Here is a 22,250-nt window from a genome sequence, read left to right on the forward strand (position 1 = left end):
TTATCCACTCACTACACTGCTGATATCACTGATACTTCACACCTTATTTACAGATGTGAGAACATAAGAATGTAACTTGACCCGCGGTATTCTAACAGGCGCTTTACGGCATTCCGCACCACCGCTCGCACGCCCATAGGGGCGCAGTAATACTACTAATTGACCCATTGCTGTAGCTCATCTCGCACATTAGATGAGCCTACCGTTCTCAAACTCCTTGTTCTCTGTCTGGTTAGCTGATAGCTACCGTCTTCTTCACTTCTCCTTCGGTAAAACATGACACTGTGGTATTGTGGAGTGCTTAGGCAGAAGCAGGAAGAGAAATCTGTCATGGGACCTTAAATCAGAAAAAATATGGAATGGTAGTGAACGGCGTGAGAAGCTATTATAAGCTAGACTGCAACGTAAACAACTGTACCAGTTAGCTAACAACTATGTGAACTCAAACTCCTTGTTCTCTGTCTGGTTGTAATTTTAATTATTACGAACAAAGCCTATCTATCTATAGTATCTATCTCTGTAACTGTCGTCGGGTCTGTATCTGTTAACTCATATGGAACAAGGTATCGGGACAAGTAGAGGTTTAATACAGTAGGCTAACTAGCTAGCTAGCAGAGTGTTCTCATATGGAACATGGCATCAGGATGAGTAAGCTAGCTAACGGGGCTGACTAGAGATGTGTTTGAAATGGTTCACTCGTTCCCCATTCCCTATGTAGTGTTACCCATAGTGAACTACATAGGGAATAATTGCTTCAGATATTCATGGAATGTACACACCAGTTAGCTAGCAACTACGTGGACACAGGCTGATCTACTATACTGAATTGGACCGAGGAGTGTTCTCATATGGAACTAGGCAAACACAGTTGTTTCAAGACCAGAAGTAACGTTTGTGGTTTCATTTTTGTCCTTCGCTTGGCTATTCTTGTTGGGGTGAATTGACCAGCTGTTTCAAATCGCCGGACGAGATGCCCGCTTCTATGACTGGATCTACACAGCAAACAAGCATAACAGTGCGTCATGAAGACCGACGACTTGCTACATAAGGCTACCTCCTGGAATACCCCACTTAAAGGAAAATGCTCGTTTTTGACAACCTGGACCTTATTTACGACATATTATAAGAAGTTTGACTCACCGAGATCACTTTTGTGTTGTTCGGAGGCCTGTAGAAGAAATTTAAAATCCAGCGCGAGCCAGTATATCCATGTAATGGCGGCGGACGGGGCAACGGGAATGCAGTTTCTCAAAATCCATTTTCGGCCGCTAAACGGTTGTTTTCATCAATCAGATTGGATGAATCGACAGTTGAGATTCCTCAACGCGAGCCATTGTTGTTTTGGTTTTCAAATACGGGGTCTTTAGCCTCTGTAATATGATCTTTACACGCCTCTCCCCCACTTGCTCCAGCACGCATGCGCACAGGCCAGCGCGCAGACTGGCTATTCTCCGTCTGTAGGCTACACTCGCGCTCACATTCTCTGCGCTACGATCGGATTGTTGGTGCCTAGAATATTGTGTGCAATATGGCTGAATATTTGTCAGATTTAGAGGATCTAGAAAATGAATTAGAATATGACGGACGTCCATATCGTTTTGAGCCAGAGTATACGGACGAAGACACTGTTGTGTGGGGTCCGATGTGTCGTTATTTCTCGAGACTTCCAGACGTGCATCGTCTGGCCTCAAGTCCCACTCAGAGCAACAAATGCATTCCTCCTCTGTTGGCATAGGGTGACAATGTAGGCAAGAACACCACCAGTTACCATCTCTTCGGGAGCGTGCAGCGGTTTGTTGTTCTCGGGCCAGCTGTTCCTCTCTCTGTCTCCTCACCCTCCTTTCAAGGAGCTCTTCGTCCGTATACTCTGGCTCAAAACGATATGGACGTCCGTCATATTCTAATTCATTTTCTAGATCCTCTAAATCTGACAAATATTCAGCCATATTGCACACAATATTCTAGGCACCAACAATCCGATCGTAGCGCAGAGAATGTGAGCGCGAGTGTAGCCTACAGACGGAGAATAGCCAGTCTGCGCGCTGGCCTGTGCGCATGCGTGCTGGAGCAAGTGGGGGAGAGGCGTGTAAAGATCATATTACAGAGGCTAAAGACCCCGTATTTGAAAACCAAAACAACAATGGCTCGCGTTGAGGAATCTCAACTGTCGATTCATCCAATCTGATTGATGAAAACAACCGTTTAGCGGCCGAAAATGGATTTTGAGAAACTGCATTCCCGTTGCCCCGTCCGCCGCCATTACATGGATATACTGGCTCGCGCTGGATTTTAAATTTCTTCTACAGGCCTCCGAACAACACAAAAGTGATCTCGGTGAGTCAAACTTCTTATAATATGTCGTAAATAAGGTCCAGGTTGTCAAAAACGAGCATTTTCCTTTAAGGTCTTTCATATTGAAATTATCTTGATGGTCTGGGGAGTTGCGAGACGTGTTAAGGGAGTGCATCAGTCGTGATCCTTGACAGTAGGCTACCAGCCTGCGCTGCGCTCAGCACAAAGTTGGATGAATGGATGGACTTATTGGAATCCTGGAAAATGTTGATTGCGCTCTAAAATCATGAAAGCATAAATGTAAAAATGCAGCAACAGAAGTAGGCTAGTCTAGATGAGATGGTGGTTTAAATGAATGGCAACACGTAGCCTAGAGGAAAACATAAATTGAGACTGGTGATAATGCTGATAATCTACAGTAGCTAGGGCCTACCTCTGGCTGAGTTCATGGTTACAACCATTCATCTCTTACACATGGGCCTATACAATACTTGCAAAATCTACTTTGGACGTTAAATCCATCCATCTATCAATCAAACTAGCGAATTCAATCCAACACCTGTGGAATGGCCGGTCATGGCAAAGCACCCGCTAACGTAGGCTACCCCCCTCCCCCACGATCCAGGGCTAGGAAACCGGTCCATCTAGTTTATTTGAAAATAAAAGAATTTGGGGGGGTTACAATAGTCTAGTCCAGGTTCGCTGGCGAGTGGCGAGCTAGTCAGATGGCGCATGCATGTGTGGACATTGTAGGCCTGGGCTGAGTTTCCCAGAGGCATCGTAGCGCTACGTTCATCGTAGCGCTATGATGAACGCCATAGCTTACGATGAACGTAGCGCTACGATGCCCCTGGGAAACTCAGCCCTGTTCTCTAAAACCTAATGAATGAAAGTAGGCTATGTTCAACATTCATTGGAGTGGTCCAGTTGGATAGGCTAGTCTAATCTCAATAAATTGAGGACCTGTATTTTCAGTGTTTGCTGGTAGCGAATGCCACAGACAGACAGGGAGGAAATCTATTCGTTTCATTGTTTCATTGTTTGTGCTCTGTATGCACAAGATAGTTAATGCTCGGATATAATTGGCAGTAGGGCGGGGAAAAACCCTATCTAAGGCCAAGATTAGAGGGGATTTGAAGATGTAATTGGTCATTTTAAATGGGCCTACTTTATCTTTTGATGCCTATTTGAACGGACTGCATCGATCAATGCAATGACTCTTAACATGTTTTTCAGTTTTACCCTTTTCATCAATAAAACATCATTTTTACAACCTTGTCTCATTGATTGGGAAGGCATTTAGAGCTGCCGGTCTATTAGCCTGCTTATTCGGACTCAGAGGATGGCATAACTGTTTATTGAGAAACAATTGATAGGCAGGCTGGGCTATCCCTACTAGCACAGTACGTAAAGCTGACGGGACACATTGGTGGTAGTTTGGTAAATTTGCAACGGTACCAACAGCGGACCTAGCTGACACTTGCCTTTTCAGTCGCAAAATAACCAAAATAACCGACCTCAAGGAGACTGTAAGGGAACGTAGTCGTCACTGCTGCTTAAATCCGTAACTACAATGTAATTAAATGACGTGACAATGCTGTTACATTACAGTCCCACCCTGACTTTATTGGAAATGTGTCACAGTGGGTCAGACCATTTGTAAATTTCTTAGGTTTTAAAATAATATTTGAAGTGATACAGTTACAGAATTGTAATAATGAGGAGAAATCCTGCATGTCTGTTTTGTGTGTAATTTCTAATTTACAGTTAATATTAACACTAAAGATTTGCAGTCTAGGCCTAATACAAATACTGATAAAAAATATGCCTATAAATAAAGTCCTAATTTTGCAACCTAAATGTGAGCAATGAAAGCTGAGCAGTGAACGTAAAACAAAGAATGCAAGGCATTGGGCTACTTTCTTAGGTGACACAATTGAAGAACTAGACAAACAAGTAACACACTCTGGTACAGTAGGTGGCTGTATGCACATTAAAGTTGTTTGCGATCCGCCACTAAACCCAGCGAAGAAGAAGAAGACGACGGGCTATACTTCCGTTCTGTTTGAAACAGAAACGATTGAGAAAGACCAACACGCCAGTCTATATCCCCGCGACAACACATTTCCTGTAAGTATCTCAATTTCAATGTATACATAGCTAGCTATGTATTTTGGTATCGTCCCAGATAAAACACCAACGTTATGTGCAAGCTACCCTTTTGTAATGATTATCTATATGCAGATGCTCTCTTTCCAATGTTAGCTAACTAGCCAGCTAACGTGATTAGCCTTTTTCTGTACATCATGGCTAGCTAAGTAGCCTATGTAAAATTACTCTGTCGCAATGATTGTTATAACTTTCGCTTTTGTGTAATTGTAGCTTAAATTGTAATGTTGGCTTGGCAACTTGAGAATATTTCAGTTGTGTACACTATAACTTTTGTGAAGTGTTGTCGTGCGTCATTGTTTCCTAATTACGGGCAATGGTGGAGTCGTCTCGAGTCTAGCAGACTCGTGCGAGCTCCTGCACGTTCGTACTGTTTCATCGCTTGGAATAAAATGCGTTCATTTTTCCGAAGTTAACGTCAACAGAATACTAGAAGCCCAAACAACGGAGCTAGGCTAGCTAGCAGGATTTGTTATAGCAGCCATCTTGGCTTTTTTGGTTACAGCAGCCATCTTGGTGGTTTTGGGATGTGCTTTCATGTTACTCTTAACTGTTGAAATGGTTGCTCATGCTGTCAAACGGGTAAAGAATTGTGTACTACGTTTTCACTCACATAGAAATCCAAATTTTGCATAATAGGTACTCATGATGTGGACTACTAATATAGTGTCTTGCAAAATCTATTTAATTACTGAGGGTGAAGGGTGGTAGACATGTTGCCCTGTTCCTCTAAACGTGTCAGAAATCACGTGGTCCTGTGGAGTGTGCATGTCAGCCAACGAGAGGGTCATCCACTCTTGCTCTCTCCCCTCCCATGCTCTCAGTTGCCAACCTCCCAGTTCTTGTTTGAACTGAGCAAGAAGCAGGTGAGCGGGACAGGAAAGGCGCTAAGACGGGGACAGGCGTCCTGGGACAGCACCACAGGCTCTGTGAGTCTTGTTCAGTTAAATGCCCTCATGAGTATTAACAGAAGAGCACCATATACATATGCACACATACACTCTAACATGTCGCTCTCTCCTCAGCTCAGCCCAATGGTCTCTGATGGTTCAATATAGGCAGGCACACGTAAGTACAAATGCACATACGTTTCCATAGACGGGATAAACAAATGGGAATATTGATATTGAGTTAATGTTAGCGGTAGATATGTGAGATTCATAAGACACATCACTGACGCCAGTGACGCCACAATATCAGGGAAATTTAGCAATTGCTTCCCTGTAGTGCAAACTTGCAAGATTCGCTCAGTTATTAACCCTTCTTGCCTTTTTTGTTGTTGGTTTTCTCTCTCCTCAATCTTTATTTAACCTTGTGAATCAATTGAGAGTAAGCTCTCATTTACAATGATGTATAATCACTCTATATTTGAACTTGTACTACAGGTGAGAGAATCCTTTTTAATGGTCTCTCTCATTCGCTCTCCTAGCCGTGATGTTAGAGTTGTGCAAGACTTGGGTGTTCTCCTGCTCTGAGTGCCCATTCTCCTACACCTCCCAGATCTACCTCCACAAGCACATCAAGAGGAGCCATGACAACCTCTGTCTCTGCTGAGGAACACACAGAGCATTATGAAGTAGCCAGTGCCTTGGCGAAGGTGTTTGAGCAGCAGTCGTCAATGGATTAACTCCCAAGACACAAGGAAGAGACAGCACAACACGCGCTATGACTCCAGTGACGAAGGTAATATAATAAAGTGCATTCAACAGTCCCAAAAGAGTACTACTTGAGTTGACTAATCTGAGCTAATTTACCACTACTATATGTTCCAGTGCCCAGGCAGCCGATCGGCAGAACTCAGACCAGACCAGCTATGCCAGGTGCCAGAGCCGGAAGGCCTGCTCTGCCAGTTATCAATGCAGGTATCCATGCATGTTTGTGTTGGTGAAATGTCTATGCACATTTGCACACTGACAGTTAACTCAGGACTTTTTGAAGACTACTTAACTAATCTCACTAATTTACTCATCTCACTTTACTCAGCAGTAGATGTTCATCACCCAGGCCCTTAGAGCTAAGGCGCAGTGAGCGATGGCCCTGTGAGCCAGGCCCTTCAGCCCGTCTGAACTCCAGGCACAAGCAGCATCCGTCGGAGATTAGCACCCCGGCCAGACCAGGTTAGGGTCTGACATGTTTACCTGTTTCATGACTAGTTGATTCTTCCCCTTATGCCAGAAGCCGTACGCCGCCAGCACCTAGTTTATTGCTAATCCCTTTATCCTTTTTGGTTTTCAGTTAGTCTGTGATGGCATCGCCTGTGAGACTTACAGCTCCAGCAGTATTGTCCTCCACGTCTTTCCGGAGCCCCCCGCTTACCCCTCTGCCATCAAGCTCTGCATGTGCTGGTATGCAGAATTTTGTGAACTACTTCATGTTGTATGCAGGGATATACTGAGTTAAATTTCCATTATGTGACAGTACAAGTACTTATAGCCACATCTGTGTTAATATCCAGATTGCCAGAGGATGGTGTATCAGCAGTTGTCCAGCTTGACCAGCATGCTCGGTGAGGTCATGCAGAGTCTGAGGGAGCTAGCGCAGAGACTATCCGGGGAGTCTGATGGGGTTGCACGGGGAGCAGTATTGGATGCACTGGATCTTGCAAAAACGGAGGTCTTGGAGGAGCAGCTGAAGGACAAGGAGCATCAAAGAAAGATGGTGAGTAACTTCAGGGCAGAACTTTGTTCCTTATTTTTTGCAGGGAAGTGTTAAGGAAGTGTAAAAGTAAATGATTGTCTTTATCTTTTGCAGACACGATATCTGAGTTCCATTGGCGGCAAAGATCTGCCAGATGTGGTCCGGCGGTTGCTGTCAGCCATTGCCATACACAGAGTGTGGTGTGTCTACAGCGTCCATGGGAAGAGGGGGAAGAAGCCTCTAAAGAATAGACCCTCTACAATGTCATATTACGTAAGGGATTGTTCATATTTTCACAAAATAATACATTGTCTTTGCTTCATGCCATGTGCATTGAAACCATTCCCTTTTTGGTTAAAAGGTGCAGTTATGGCCTGTAAGCCAAGTACCACTGTGACGGAGGTGTCTGCCCAGCTGCAGGAGACGCCGAAACATGTCCCTGCTCGATGCAAAAAGGTATGTGATGTCAGTCAGTTAATTTTCTCGTATCCAGTGACATGGCATGCTACCAATGAACGTATGCGACTTGTGTTTACAGCCATTTCTGTCCTTAGGCATCTGCTCCAGCCCAGCTGACCTCCCTAGCCCAGCCCCTGACCGCAGCTCCAGACCTGACCACAGTGGAGTATTCTGATGAGGATGACCTCTTCTGCCCAGACCCTCCATTCAGATGAGGGTGACCCCCAGCCAGTCTCCCTAGACCTCCCTTTCAAGCCCGCCAGGATGGATGCCTTTTTTGTAAATAGTTTTTATTAAATTTTAACCTTTTTTTGTGGGATACAACGGTCTGTTCCCAGTCTGCCTGCCACAGAATGCGCACTTTGTTTCATTTTTTTTTTTAAGAACTTTTGCAATTGTCAGATAATGGGTTGCTAGCCAGAGCTTGTACATACTTTTTTTTTTTTCTGGCTATGCGTAATGTGACAGACCGTAAACCTCATCCTTGTAAATATATATACTTTTAATTTGTTTTTTCCAATGTACTTTGCCTAATAAAATGTTCTAAACTGTTAATGGTGTTCAGTCTCATCTTGGTTTGTATCATAATGCTTGCTGCTATATCCCCATATAGCATTAATTCGTTTTTGTACTGCAAATGCTAAATATAGCCAGTGGTACTGCAAATGCTAAATATAGCCAGTGGTCAGGGTTTAGTAAGTGAGTGACCATATCTGCACCTTGCAAAAAAGACGTGCAGACCAAGTCATATAAATACCTGTAAATCTAGTGTTAGACAAAGTCTACGACGGTACTTGCTGCTCAAGTGTAGATCAAGTGCCAGCCAAGTGAGTTTATTACAGAAGTTCCTGCCCACGTGATCACGTGCGTTTTTTGCACGCGGCCGCAACTTATGAACGACGTGACGTTCTTACGTAGCGGCTACTAATCGGAAGATCTTGCGTTTCCGTAAATGGCCGCGTAATTTCCGCACGTGGCGCAGATGAATTGTCACCTATAGCGGCCGTATGTAGAACGTTTGCGCAACCTGCGTGTGTAAGTAGGGATATAAAGAAATACCACAATGCATGTAGTCTAGATATATTACATTATGGTTAGGCTATAGCCTACACTTTATGGTAGACTGCCCTCTCGCTCGCGCAGGCTACATTGTGGCTGTTTTGTTCATCGCAGAAGCCTATAGCCTAGGCTACACATTAAAAAAATGTTTTTTTTTATATAGGCCTAGAAGGAATCAGAATATGTGGAAATTTAATTTTAGCCTATTTTAATACAATTCAAATTCTGCTTTGAGGGAATTCTTTTCAACGGACATTATGACCTGAGCATAATTAATAATTATCTAAGTTAATATAGGCCTATGAGAACGCAACACTTTTTACGGTAGGCTAGGCCTATGCGTCTTGTGATTGTACTGTAGCCTAGGCTACAACTCAAGGCTTATTAGGCCCTATTGAATTCCTTTTATAGCCTACAAGGCTACTCATTATTATCGAATTATCTAGTTGATATATGAATAAAACAATAAGCCGTTTTAATGGCTATGGGCTACCAGTTGTAGCTATACACGAGTTGATGCGCTCTGCTCTTACGCACGGTTGAGGCGGCAGCTCAAATACACTTCGCACATATCCTCTGCACCTTGGCAGTGCAACTGCCACAGGCAGCTATGGTGCACTTCATGCATTGGTAGACAGTTCTGTTCTTGCTGCAGCTTGTCTTCACTATGCAGGTATTTTGGTGGGGGTATTCTTCTGTGGACACTGCGAGGGGCGCCGCCGGTGGCTGTTTGGACGCCAGAGCGCGCAACTCTTCAGCCAACTGGAGGATGTCGCGTCTGGGGAGGCTCTGCGTCTCTCCACCAGTCCCCAGCGAGTCCAAGCTCCCCCAATGAATAATACTTATTTATAATAGCCTACATAGCGCGAAACTGTGCATATAATAGGCTGTAGCCAGCGCGAAACTGCGCATTCCCTATAGCCGTTCATTGAACGGCTGGCGGCCGGTATAAATAAATAAAAACATACACGATATTTTCTTATTTGAATGATCTTGAATATATATATATATATTCAAGATCATTCAAATAACAAAATATTGTGTATATTGTGCATGTGAACGCACTCACTGTCAAACCTGCCGCTATCTATGCACAAGATAGTTAATGTCCGGATATGATTGGCAATGAGTGATCTTTACTCATGGCGACTATGTCAATTTTGTATGGATCCACAAGTCGATCAAGCTTATTTTTTCTTTGTATCGTGCTGAAGCCATATAGCCTACTGCGCTCAGACTTGGCTACATTAGCTGGTGCCCCGTCTTCAAATTTACTTCCGGGGTTTACGAGTAGCCTACCAGTTGAATGCGTTCCAGAAACAAAACGCAAAACCCCCACGTTCACCACATCTTTACTAACAAATATATTTACAATACTGTTATTTTGCGCATTTGACCTAACAGCCACCACGTCTTGACCCAACGTCAGTTACCGAGATAGATAGGCTACTGTAGGCCTAGATATAGGTGTTCGTAATAATTAAATTACATCCAGATGGAGAAAACATGTTTGAGAACAAGGTAATAATAACAATTAAACGTTATTTTTACATCACATTTCATACAGATAAATTCAGCTCAAAGTGCTTTACAACAGAGCATTTAAATTAAAGAATGTGAAATTTAATGATGCTTCATTCGTAGACAATAGGAGAAAAACACTGAGTCCAGCCTGCTAAATCTACTCAAAGACGCCACCTGGCGGTGGTGCATCACTAAAACGAAATAACACCCGTCTGAAATCCCACGAGATTTCCAACGGGATTTCCCTGCCAAATACCGCGAAGGTGAAATGCTGCAGCATGTGACATTTCTAACTTCCCACATCTGTATATGTTTTGCTGTCTTTTATTGTGTTACACACGTGGACAAAATTGTTGGTACCCTTACGTTAAAGAAAGAAAAACCCACAATGGTCACTGAATTAACTTGAAACTGACAAAAGTAATAATAATTACAAATTTACAGAAAATATACTAATGAAAATCAGACATTGCTTTTGAATTGCCTGGACAAAAATTACGGTACCCGTAACTTTTTTTTTTTTTTAGGCAATCAAGTGATTTCTGTAACTCTCAATGAGACTACTGCACCTGTCAACAGGTATTTTGGTCCACTCCTCGTGAGCAAACTGCTCCAGCTGTCTCAGGTTTGAAGGGTGCCTTCTCCAGACTGCATGTTTCAGCTTCTTCCACAGATGTTCAATAGGATTTAGATCAGGGCGCATAGAAGGCCACTTCAGAATAGTCCAATGTTTTGCTCTTAGCCATTCTTGGGTGTTTTTAGCTGTGTGTTCTGGGTCATTATCCTGTTGGAGGACCCATGACCTGCGACTGAGACCAAGCTTTCTGACACTGGGCAGCACATTTCGCTCCAGAATGCCTTGATAGTCTTGCGATTTCATTGTACCCTGTACAGATTCAAGACACCCTGCGCCAGATGCAGCAAAGCAGCCCCAGAACATAACCGAGCCTCCTCCATGTTTCACAGTAGGTCCAGTGTTCTTTTCTTTGTATGTTTCATTTTTGCGTCTGTGAACATAGAGCTGATGTGACTTGCCAAAAACCTCCAGTTTTGTCTCATCTTTCCAAAGGACATTCTCCCAGAAGCGTTGTGGCTTGTCAATATGCATTTTGGCCAATTCCAGTCTCGCTTTTTTATGATTTGCTTTCAATAGTGGTGTCCTCCTCTGTCGTCTTCCATGAAGTCCACTTTGGCTAAAACAGCGACGGATGGTGCAATCTGACACTGATGTACCTTGGCCTTGGAGTTCACCTCTAATCTCTTTGGAAGTTGTCCTGGGCTCTTTGGACCAGGATGTTGACGTGGTTACAGCGAGACCAGAATCAGGGAGTAGTCGGAGCATGCTTGGGCGTCCCCGAGGTGCGTCCATAGTGCGATTTTCTACCTGGTTTATACGGCTCCCAATGGCTTCTAAAAAAGAATCCAATGAGTCAAAACTTGATGGCGAAAAGCCTCGTTCCTTACCTAGAATGATACCCAGAAAAAAATGTGTTTCGTTCCCCAGCCGTTTCTTTTTTCATTATGGGCAATGGGAAATAGGCTTTTTGCCCCCAACAGCTACAATATTGAGCTTGGCCACTGGGGCCACGTAGCCTCAAAACACCCAGCTGTTCCTGGGGGCTTGGGCTAGACATGCACCATACACAAACACCATCCACGTGACACAGGGGTCATGGGTCAGCTAGCTAGCTACCTACTATACCAATTAACTACAAACTACGTGGTCAAAGGCTGATCTACTGTACGAAATTGGACCCAGGTGTGTTCTCATATGGAAGGCATCAGGACGAGGCTAGCACCGTTGTTTCAAAACCAGCAGTAGTGGTTTAATGTTTGTCCTCCTTCGCTTGGCTATTTTTGTTGGGGTGAATTGACCAGCTGTTTGAAATCGCCGGTATAAACAGGAAGATATGCCTGCTTCTGATATGACTGGATCTACACAGCAAACAAGCATAGCAGTGCGCCATGAAGACCGACGACTTGCTAGAGTACCTCCTGGAATTCCCCACTTAAAGGTCTTTCATATTGAAATTCACTTGATGTACTGGGGGGTTGCAAGATGTGTTGCGTGGGGGGGTCATCAAATCAAACTTTATTCATTCATTCATTCATTCATTCATTTCAGACAGAGGAAACAATGATTCAGGCACAATGTTTTGAAGTAAGATGCTGTTGGTCAATGTTGTGTTTTTGTACACACCGAAATAGATACACAAAACAAAAAATGCCAGAAAAACAAAAAAAGTGTGCAGTAGGCTATCAGTAGTGCACTAGTACCAAATATATATAGCCTGCTACAATGAATATGGGTCCCGGGTGGATGTCACATTCCTGAATGTCCGGGCACCTGCCCTTTTCTTTTTTAATAATATTCTCAATTCAATAATCTAATTCAGGCCAAATTTTCCAATATATAGTGTTTATAATCAGTTCATTTTAAGTCCTTCATTCATTCCCTTACATTAGGCTATAGCTCCCATATTATGATGAGACTTGAATATGAGACATATTGAACAGGTTTATATCAGTAATGACAGATGTGTGTAGGCCTACTTGTGAATAAATATTAGGGTGTGTGATTGTTTTTATAAATACACTGATGTCTGTCCATGTCCCATATGTTGTCACTCTGTAACATTACCTTCAAGAGATGAATAGCCTACTATTTTACACCTCACTGCAGATATATGGGCAAACATGATTTAGGCCTATTATCAGATCTGTATAATCATTGAACAACGAATTGGTTCGTTCCAGTCGATGATGATTTTCTAATTCAATTTCCCTGACTCCTAATCGAAATAATGTAGGGAATTTGTTTAGAAAGGAGGTGCACTTGTTTTATTCTGGCGAGTAGAGTGGTACTACAGTCACTTTGGATGAAGCCAGTCCTGCTTGGGAACTTGCTGGCTAGCATAATTTAAGCATAACAAGGGAAATGTGCACCAGCCATGGAACGCAAATGGAGATGGAAATGTATTTGTTGGTTACAGTAGGCTACATGGACGACTGCTCATTGGAGAGAGCGCTGCGCTCAGCACAAAGTTGGATAAATGGATGGACTTAATTTGGAATCCTGGAAAATGTTGATTGAGCTCTAAAAACATGAAAGCATAAAGGTAAGAATGCAGCAACACAAAGTAGCTTAGATGAGATGGTGGTTTAAATGAATGACAACACCTAGTGGAAAGTCCTCACACATTACATTACAGACATTACAGTCATTTAGCAGATGCTTTTATCCAAAGCGACTAACAATAATTGCATTTAACGTAGGAAGAGCCAATGTACTACTACTTGCCAGAACTCACAAGTGCATCTTCTCTCTAAAACAAGTGACTAAGAGCATAATCTAGTGCTGAAGGCAAAGTGCAAGAATAGCAATCTAAAGTACAGTGCAATATAATATAATACAATAAAATACGATAAGTGCTTAGGCGGGAGGATTGTTGTAGTACTTCTTGAAGGGATGAGTTTTGAGCCTGCGACGAAAGATGGGCAGCGACTCTGCTGTCCTGACATCAGTGGGCAGTTCATTCCACCACTGCGGGGCCAGGACAGAGATGAGCCGTGACCGTGTCGATCGACCGCACGAGCTTCGGAGTGACGGGGCAACCAGTCGCCCTGAGGTAGCAGAGCGTAGCGGTCGAGAGGGGGTGTAGGGTTTGACCATGGCCTGGAGGTAGGAGGGGGCCGTTCCTTTCATTGCCCTGTAGGTTAGCGCCAGAGTTTTAAACTGGATGCGAGCCGCTACAGGGAGCCAGTGTAGGGAACGGAGGAGGGACGTTGTGTGGGAGAATTTGGGGTGGTTGAACACCAGGCGAGCAGCAGCTTTCTGGACAAGTTCCAGAGGTTTAATGGCTAACGCCGGCGCCCCAGCGAGGAGGGTGTTGCAGTAGCACAGGCAGGAGATGACCAGGGCCTGGATGAGTACCTGCACCATTTCATCAGTGACGAAAGGGCGTAATCAAATAAATTGAGGTTGGTGATAAATGCTGATAATCTACCTGGCTTAGTTCATGGTTACAACCAGTGTTTCCTGTGGAACTGATCTCTTGGTGTGGTGGTGTGTGAAAAAAAGAGTCTGATTTCAAAACAAAAGTGGGGGATCGGAGACCGCCCTTTTTCCTCCCTTGTTCCTCTCTCCTGTCCCCTTCCTTCTCCTCCCTCCTCTCTTGCGCTCCTCTCAACAACCTCTCTCTCCTCTTCTCTCTCACCTGTGCTTCCACTCTGTGCCTGTGCCACAGTCCTGTCCTCTCCTACCACAATCCCTGCCTCTGCCTAAAAAAAAACAATTAACTGAAGAGTAGGCCTATAAAGATGGCCTAACTTATCTCGTAAGGCTGGTAAAGTCCTAGAGCTTAAAATGTAATTACACAATTGCATGTACCTGGACGGGATAAAACAGTAAACCCACATAGGCACTTAATAAATCATATGATTTATAGACATATTTTAATCAGATGTATTGTAAATTACCATTATAACAGCAGCTGTAGATTTTTTTTTAAGGTAAGCTAGTCTTTAAACATGCCTAAATAATTTGTTGCTTTTTCTGTTTCTGTGATTGGCACTTTTTAGGTGGCTGGAGGAACATTAACGCAAGCTAGTGTTAGTTCAGCCCATACGCGCAGTTTGACTTTTTGATCAGGGGGGGCAGTCAGTCCCAGCCCCCCCCCCCCCCCCCCCCATCAAATAGGGATTATAGTGGTAAAAATACACGGACATTTGAATGCGCATATTCTGTTACAGCTGCATGATTGACCCACAACATTTAAAAACATAGTGCTTATTATTTCCAATATCCACGTTTCGTTCAACTGCGCCTCCGCTGCGCCGTCCATTAGCACAAAAATTTGGAATTCGTTTCAATATAGCCCAGGCCTACTTCAAACAATATTTTCCAATAAATTCTTCCAAAAACTAAAACGGAATGTATGCTACGCCTTTCATGCTTCAATGTCGGGATGTGTCATTATAAACAGCGTATTAGAATCCAGCAATTGCCTCTTCACATGTAGCCTATCTGCATGTATATCAAAGAATAATCACCAAAAGAATAATAGTGCGTGCATAATCAATTTGACAACTGGACAATGGATACGTTGCACAGATGTGCAGTATCCAACAGTTCGTTCATGGCTAGCAATGGTAGGCCTACAGCTATGGGATTAGCTCATGTTTGGGTTGCTGTCAAAGCTGCCACTCTTATGTTGCTATAGCCGAAATTATCAGAACAATATGAACATTCAGTTGAAAGTTTTCCATCCACCCATAACTGGATGAGGAATCAGCACAATCAATTCTCACGCAAGCAGGAGCCGTTCAGTGCATTTCTCTGATCCGGTCGCGACCCAGTCTCTAGAATACATGTTTTGGACGCGTTGCAGACAGTTTGCGCATCTGGCCACCAGGGGGGGCAGTGCCCCCCCTTGCCCCAGCCAATCTGCGCGCCTGGTTCAGCCAGCCAAAAAGACGGTCGCACAATCCATCAGGCAGAGCTGCGCCTGACTCGCATTAAAGTTGCAGAACCTACTCGCGCTTGTCGTCTATGGCTGTGTTCGGAATCGCTCCCTCGTTCCCTCACTCCCTATTCCCTATATAGGGTTCACTATGTAGTGAACTACCTAGGGAATGGTTTAAGGAGTATTCGGACACTACACCGAACGTCACAAAAATGCGTCGGTCATTCGTGTGATGCAGGCGGATGCGCCCGCGTGTAAACAAACAAGTCTAACAGGGAGCATTCACGCTGCAGGTTGAGATGTACTCACTCAGGTAGTATCATATTTGCTTTTGTGTGTTCATTTTGAATGTTAAATCCCAAATAAAGTGTTGAAATTTTAATTCTAATCATGTGCATGTGTGGTTTTTCTACTTTGGTCCTGTCTGTTAATTGCAAGATGTAACGTTGGCTATAGCCGCGCTACCTAGCTAGCTATGAAGCGCACGATCAAGTAACATGTTTACAAACATTACATGTTTACGATTTAGCTCCGCAAGCTAGAGTTCCTTAAGTTTATACACGAAAGTTGCCGCCGCCATCCTCCGTTCACAGCCCTCTTCGCGAGACAACTCAACTGCATTGCATTGTGGTATACCGGAGAAAATGTAGGGTACATGCACTGTACCCTGGAAATCAAGGTGACTTGTGGGTAATAAATAGTGGACTATATAGGGAACGAAAATTCCGTGGAGAATTCGGACACTACAAACAAAATGGCTGACGCCCTATATAGTGAATAGGGAGCGATTCCGAACACAGCCTATGTCTCCTTGACAACGCTCGCTTGAAGGGCTGACGGAAAGACAGACAGCAGCGCGTAGCTCAAATGGATCAGGCTCCGCTTCGGCTCAAACTGTATTTTCAGATAACGTTACGTAACGTTAACAACACAAGGCCAATTTATCATATTCATTTTTTAATTGTCCGATCAGACAACTGCATGAGGCATTCCTCTTGCCCGAACAGAGTTTACTGGTCCCTGGGAAGTGGCCAAAACTGTTAGCCTACAGGTAGCTTGCCTTGTTCCTTAATCCCCCGGTGTGAATCATGTCTAGCCAGCAATAACCTAGCCTACCTGACTGGTATCATCATTCTCCTCTCGTCCTCTTCAAAAATCATCGTATGTCCATCTGGAAAATTGTATTGATATAGTAGGTTATAGGATCCACTAGTTGTCATCAGGGAATTATAAAACCAAAGGCTTTACCAACGTGCTTGAGATGGGCAGGAGCGGAGTCGGCACGTCTAACTGGGCACTTAGATTACTAACATAAATGTATTTTAGACAGTAGGCTAGGCATTTTGAGGAGTAGGTCTAGGTGCCTGCACCAGTGTTTGGCCCAATTCAAACACTGGTCAACACTATGGTAATATTTGAGTGTCAATAGCCTACCCATCTTTCTATGGGTAGTTATAGCCTAGACGGCAGCTATAGCCTAGAGATCAGCCTACTGTAGATAGATATGTTCGTTATCATTAATTACATACAGATGGAGAAAAAAGATGTGTTGGTTAATACCTGGATATAATTGGCTATAATGAGTGATCTTTACTCATAGCGACTAATTTTGTATGGAACCACACCTCTGATCAAACATATTTTTTCTTTGTATCCTGATGAAGCCATACTGCGCCCAGCTACACTAGTTGGTGCCCCGTCTTCAGAGCTACTTCCGGGGTTTACTAATAAGGTCTGATGCATGGATGTATTAATAGAACTGGATACAGCCACTCCATTCACTGACCGCTATCAACAATGAAGCCCTATTGAACCGCGCCATCTTGGCAAATTTGTAGTCATTTGACCATTTCCGGTGACTTTTGTACTTGCGCAGTTGTGCTTGTCTGGCCTTCCGGTGACTTTTGTACTTGCGCAGTGCTTTTCTGTCCTACGCGCGTCCGCGTCCACGGTCAACGTTGGCACCGCTTCTAGCTATCGAATGGCCGACTGGTGTAAGATGGATAGCCTAACGTTAGAGAGATAAATGTAGTCTATGGTTATGTTAATAAAGCTAACAATGATGTTGTAACATGCATGCAGCACTGCCGATCTGAACGATTGATTCATTATTACCATGGATCGGTATTGGGATTGATCAAGGGCGAATGTGAAATAGCAGCCACGAACTCAGCGGGTTATCCGAGATGCGGTAGCAGCGGCCAAAGCTCCTGCAAGCGGGGAGTGAAGCTTTTCAACTCGCCTGTCACTGGCTCCCTGGAGGAATTTAGCCTGGCTGCAATAACGTTATCGCGAACGGAATGAATACCATCTACTAGCAAACAAAACATGTTCAGTTATATTTAACCTGTTAAAACTAAGATGCCTGGATGAAAAAATAATTTCTCCAATGGATATATTTTACAAAAACAGGTTAATATGCAAGCCGGTTTTCATTGCTAAATCAAAGCGGGGAGAGCCGGGAACGTGCATGGACGCGCGTCGGACAGAAAAGCACAACTGCGCAAGTACAAAAGTCACCGGAAATAGCAAAATGACTACAAATCTAGCCAAGATGGCGCGGTTCAATAGGCCTTCACTTTAGATTTCGAATCCTGGGGGCTTGGTCTGATGCTGCGTTTGTATCGGAGCTCGGGATTTGGTGCCCGGGACGGCGTCACATCCCAGTTGAATGCGTTCCAGAAACAAAACTCAAAAACCCCACTTTCACCCAATCTTTGTAGTTCTAGGCAAGTTAGCTATTGTTAGCAATACCAGTTGATAACAATAAACTGTTATTTTGTGCATATGACTTAACAGACATCACGTCTTGACCCGACATCAGTTACTGAGATAGATACTGTAGATAGTATATTTGTAATAATGAAATTACATCCAGATGGAGAAAAGTGTTCAACAACACGGTAATAATAACAATAAAATTATTACCGTGTTGTTATTTTGTATAACACCTTTCATACAGATAAATTCAGCTCAAAGTGCTTTACAACAGAGCATTTAAATTAATGTGAAATTGAATGATGCAATGATCAGGCTTGTCTTCAATTATAGACTATAGGAGAAATACATTGTGAGTCCAGCCTGCTAAATCTGCTCAAAGACGCCACCTGGCGGTGGTGCATCACTAAAATGAAATAACGACCGGCTGAAATCCCAGGAGATTTCCCACGGGATTTCCATGTGAAATACCGCAATGGTGAAAGGCCGCAGCATTGATAATTTCTAGAGGCTCCCAACTGTATCTCCACTTGTGAAGCACTCTGTGCACCATAGAAATAAAGTTTTTTTTTAACTTACTTACTTACTTACTTATAAATAATTGTGAATAAAATTTGCATTGCTGATTGGATGTCTACAGTTTCTTCATTTGCAAATCTTACACAGAGAAAACTTGTGGCCTATCCCCTCCCTCTAACCCTAACCCTAGAGGCCCATCCCCTCCCTCTAACCCTAACCCTAGAGGCCTGTCCCCTCCCTCTAACCCTAACCCTAGAGGCCTGTCCCCTCCCTCTAACCCTAACCCTAGAGGCCTATCCCCTCCCTCTAACCCTAGAGGCCTGTCCCCTCCCTCTAACACTAGAGGCCTATCCCCTCCCTCTAACCCTAACCCTAGAGGCCTGTCCCCTCCCTCTCATCCTAACCCTAGAGGCCTGTCCCCTCCCTCTAACCCTAGAGGCCTGTCCCCTCCCTCTAACCCTAACCCTAGAGGCCTATCCCCTCCCTCTAACCCTAACCCTAGAGGCCTATCCCCTCCCTCTAACCCTAGAGGCCTGTCCCCTCCCTCTAACCCTAACCCTAGAGGCCTGTCCACTCCCCCTTACCCTAACCCTAGAGGCCTATCCCCTCCCTCTAACCCTAGAGGCCTGTCCCCTCCCTCTAACCCTAACCCTAGAGGCCTATCCCCTCCCTCTAACCCTAACCCTAGAGGCCTATCCCCTCCCTCTAACCCTAGAGGCCTGTCCCCTCCCTCTAACCCTAGAGGCCTGTCCCCTCCCTCTAACCCTAACCCTAGAGGCCTGTCCACTCCCTCTAATCCTAACCCTATCCCCTCCCTCTAACCCTAACCCTAGAGGCCTATCCCCTCTTTCTGTCCTCACTCCACCCCATCAGCTCCTCCAGCAAGTAGAGCTGGATGTTCATTTGGCAACTCAGACGACTCCAAGACTGTACCTTCTTATTTGTAATAGACACTTTATAACAATAAATATCATTAAGGTTAGATGGAATAACACAGGCTCCTCTCTTTCTATAAAATGATTACAGGCATACACTGCATTATAATAATGGAGGCTGGTGTTGAATGAGTACTCCACAGGGAATACAGTTCTGGTGTGATTTGCTGAATAGACACCAATTTGATTTGAATTCGCATAACGTTACCATCTACCCACAGCTAGATTAAACATGCTCTTGTTAGCCACTTCGCTAGCCTAGGGGCCATGTAATGGAAGCTTACTAGAAACCAATACATCTAAACAAAAAAATAAATTGATTTGGTATACGATCTACCCACTAAGCATGGTCTTGTTACCCAACCACACCAATATTTATATTTTTAGTGCTATATTTGAACACGGATTATCTTAGCATCGTCGTCTTCATTCTCTGAAGCGATGTACCAAAAACAACCGGAGCAGTCCTCTCACGTCATTAATCACGTGACATACATACACATACGCATACGCATAACTGAGGTGACAACACAAGCACTCATTCAGTCATGTGACCCCCAACAGGTTCGCTTTATGTGCGACCGAACTACCGTGTATGCAGTTTAGCAAAGAGCTGCCATCGTTGACTACAACACGTATGTGTGTACTGTATGTGTGTGTATGTATGTATATGTGTGTGTATGTATGTGTGTGTGTATGTATGTATGTATGTTTGTATGAATATATGAATATCCATCCATACATACATACATACAAACAAACATACACACATACATATTGTAAGTAAGCTTTGAACAAGCAACCTACGTGGCACTTTTCACACCCCATAAGCTACCAGTTGTTGGTCCAGGTGTGTGCTGACCTGTGTGTGTGTGTGAGAGAGAGAGAGAGAGAGAGAGAGTGTGTGTGTGTATGAATTTGTATGTGTATGTGTGTGTCTGTATGCGTGTGTGAGAGAGAGTGTGTGTGTATGTGTGTGTGTGCGTGTGTGTGAGAGAGTGGGTATGTGTGTGAGTACAGACATGTGTGTAATCTGTCCTCCTCTCTGCAGCACTACTTCCTCATCGTGTTCGGCCATGATGGACAGAAGTCCCTGGAGCTCCGCACAGATGAGGAGGATGAGTGTGTGGAATGGGTGGACGCCATCCAGCAAGCCAGGTACAATCCTCCTCTCCCTCTATCTCTCTCCCCTTCTATCACTCTATCTCTCTAACTCTATCTTTCCATCTGTCCATCCAGAAAGCCAGGTACATTCCTCCTCTCCCTCTATCTCTCTATCCCTCTATCTCTCTCCCTTTCTATCGCTCTATCTCTCTAACTCTATCTTTCCATCTGTCCATCCAGAAAGCCAGGTACATTCCTCCTCTCCCTCTATCTCTCTATCTCTCCTCCTCTTCACTTCATTGGCTCTGCCCAGGGACTGCTGGCGGAGGGTATATTTTCAGTCGGAGGGTATATTTTCAGTCGTGTGTGTTATTTTGTTTGTTCGTTCGTTTGCTCATCAAATAACAGGATTATACAAAAACTACCAGAGCGATTTTCATGAAACTCGGTGGAGGGGTGTAGCATGGGGTGTGGATCAGAATCACTGGGCGGATACACAAATTAAAAGAAAACAACATTTGCCATACTTGGACCGGCTTCCTTCCCTTTATGTCTATTTCTCCTGCCAAGTTTACTATACCGCTGGTGGCCAAGCGGTAATGTATCAGTCTAGCAATGCGTCGACCCAGGTTCCCTGGTTCAGATTTTGATATCATTTTTTTTGCTGTTTATGGCCAATATTGTCTTATGTTTCCATGCATGTAAAACAAAATCATATCTGATTCGTGAAAAACAAATCAGATAAACACTGTATTAGCAAAAGTTAAATTTTTTTAGGTGTCAAAATTTGATGTCCAGTTGTAAAAACGAATTGCCAACAAACTGACCAGCTATTAATAGTTGACTTAGGATTTCTTAAGAAAAAGATACAATTGCCTATGAGATCTGAGATATTCTAGGACACAACCATGATTTTAACTACTATTAAAAAAAAAGATTTAATGGAATCCTAAAGGTAGGCTGTTTCGTTGTGAAAAAATAGGGCCTATATTTTCCTGATAGGATTGATTTTTAACTTTTTAAATATTACATAGCCTTATTATTTCAATAAAACAGCTCAGAAGAAATGCAACCGCTTGACTCTCAGTTGCGACTGGCAGGCTGCCCATATAGGCAGTCAAATCAAACAAGCTTGACATTTATTTGGAAACAGCAAGCTAGCATAACCTGTTTGATGGTATTTCGTTTTGATAACTGGGCAGGTGATATATGTTTGCCAATATTACCTTGCTTACAGCTACTTTTCCATGGCTCGACTTGCTACAGTAGCTCACAACTCGCCAGCAACGAACCTGGACTAGGCTATTAGCTACACCCCTCCGCCTGTTACCTGTTCATATTCAAATACCCTGGATGGATTTGTTTCATA

At 43.8% G+C, this 22,250-nt stretch overlaps 1 protein-coding gene across 1 annotated transcript in view; it reads left to right on the top strand.

The window, feature by feature from the left end:
• rasgrf2b (Ras protein-specific guanine nucleotide-releasing factor 2b) overlaps positions 1-22,250 on the top strand; it is a gene marked incomplete at both ends in the record, with an annotated part of 308,695 nt that overhangs the window by 72,349 nt on the left and 214,096 nt on the right. The window contains one exon of the mRNA XM_084439496.1: positions 20,829-20,935. Within this exon, the coding sequence (XP_084295622.1) occupies positions 20,829-20,935 (107 nt within the window). The remainder of the gene's footprint in view (positions 1-20,828; positions 20,936-22,250) is intronic.

The sequence above is a fragment of the Borostomias antarcticus genome (assembly GCF_949987555.1).
Source record: "Borostomias antarcticus genome assembly, chromosome: 6".
NCBI lineage: Eukaryota > Metazoa > Chordata > Actinopteri > Stomiiformes > Stomiidae > Borostomias > Borostomias antarcticus.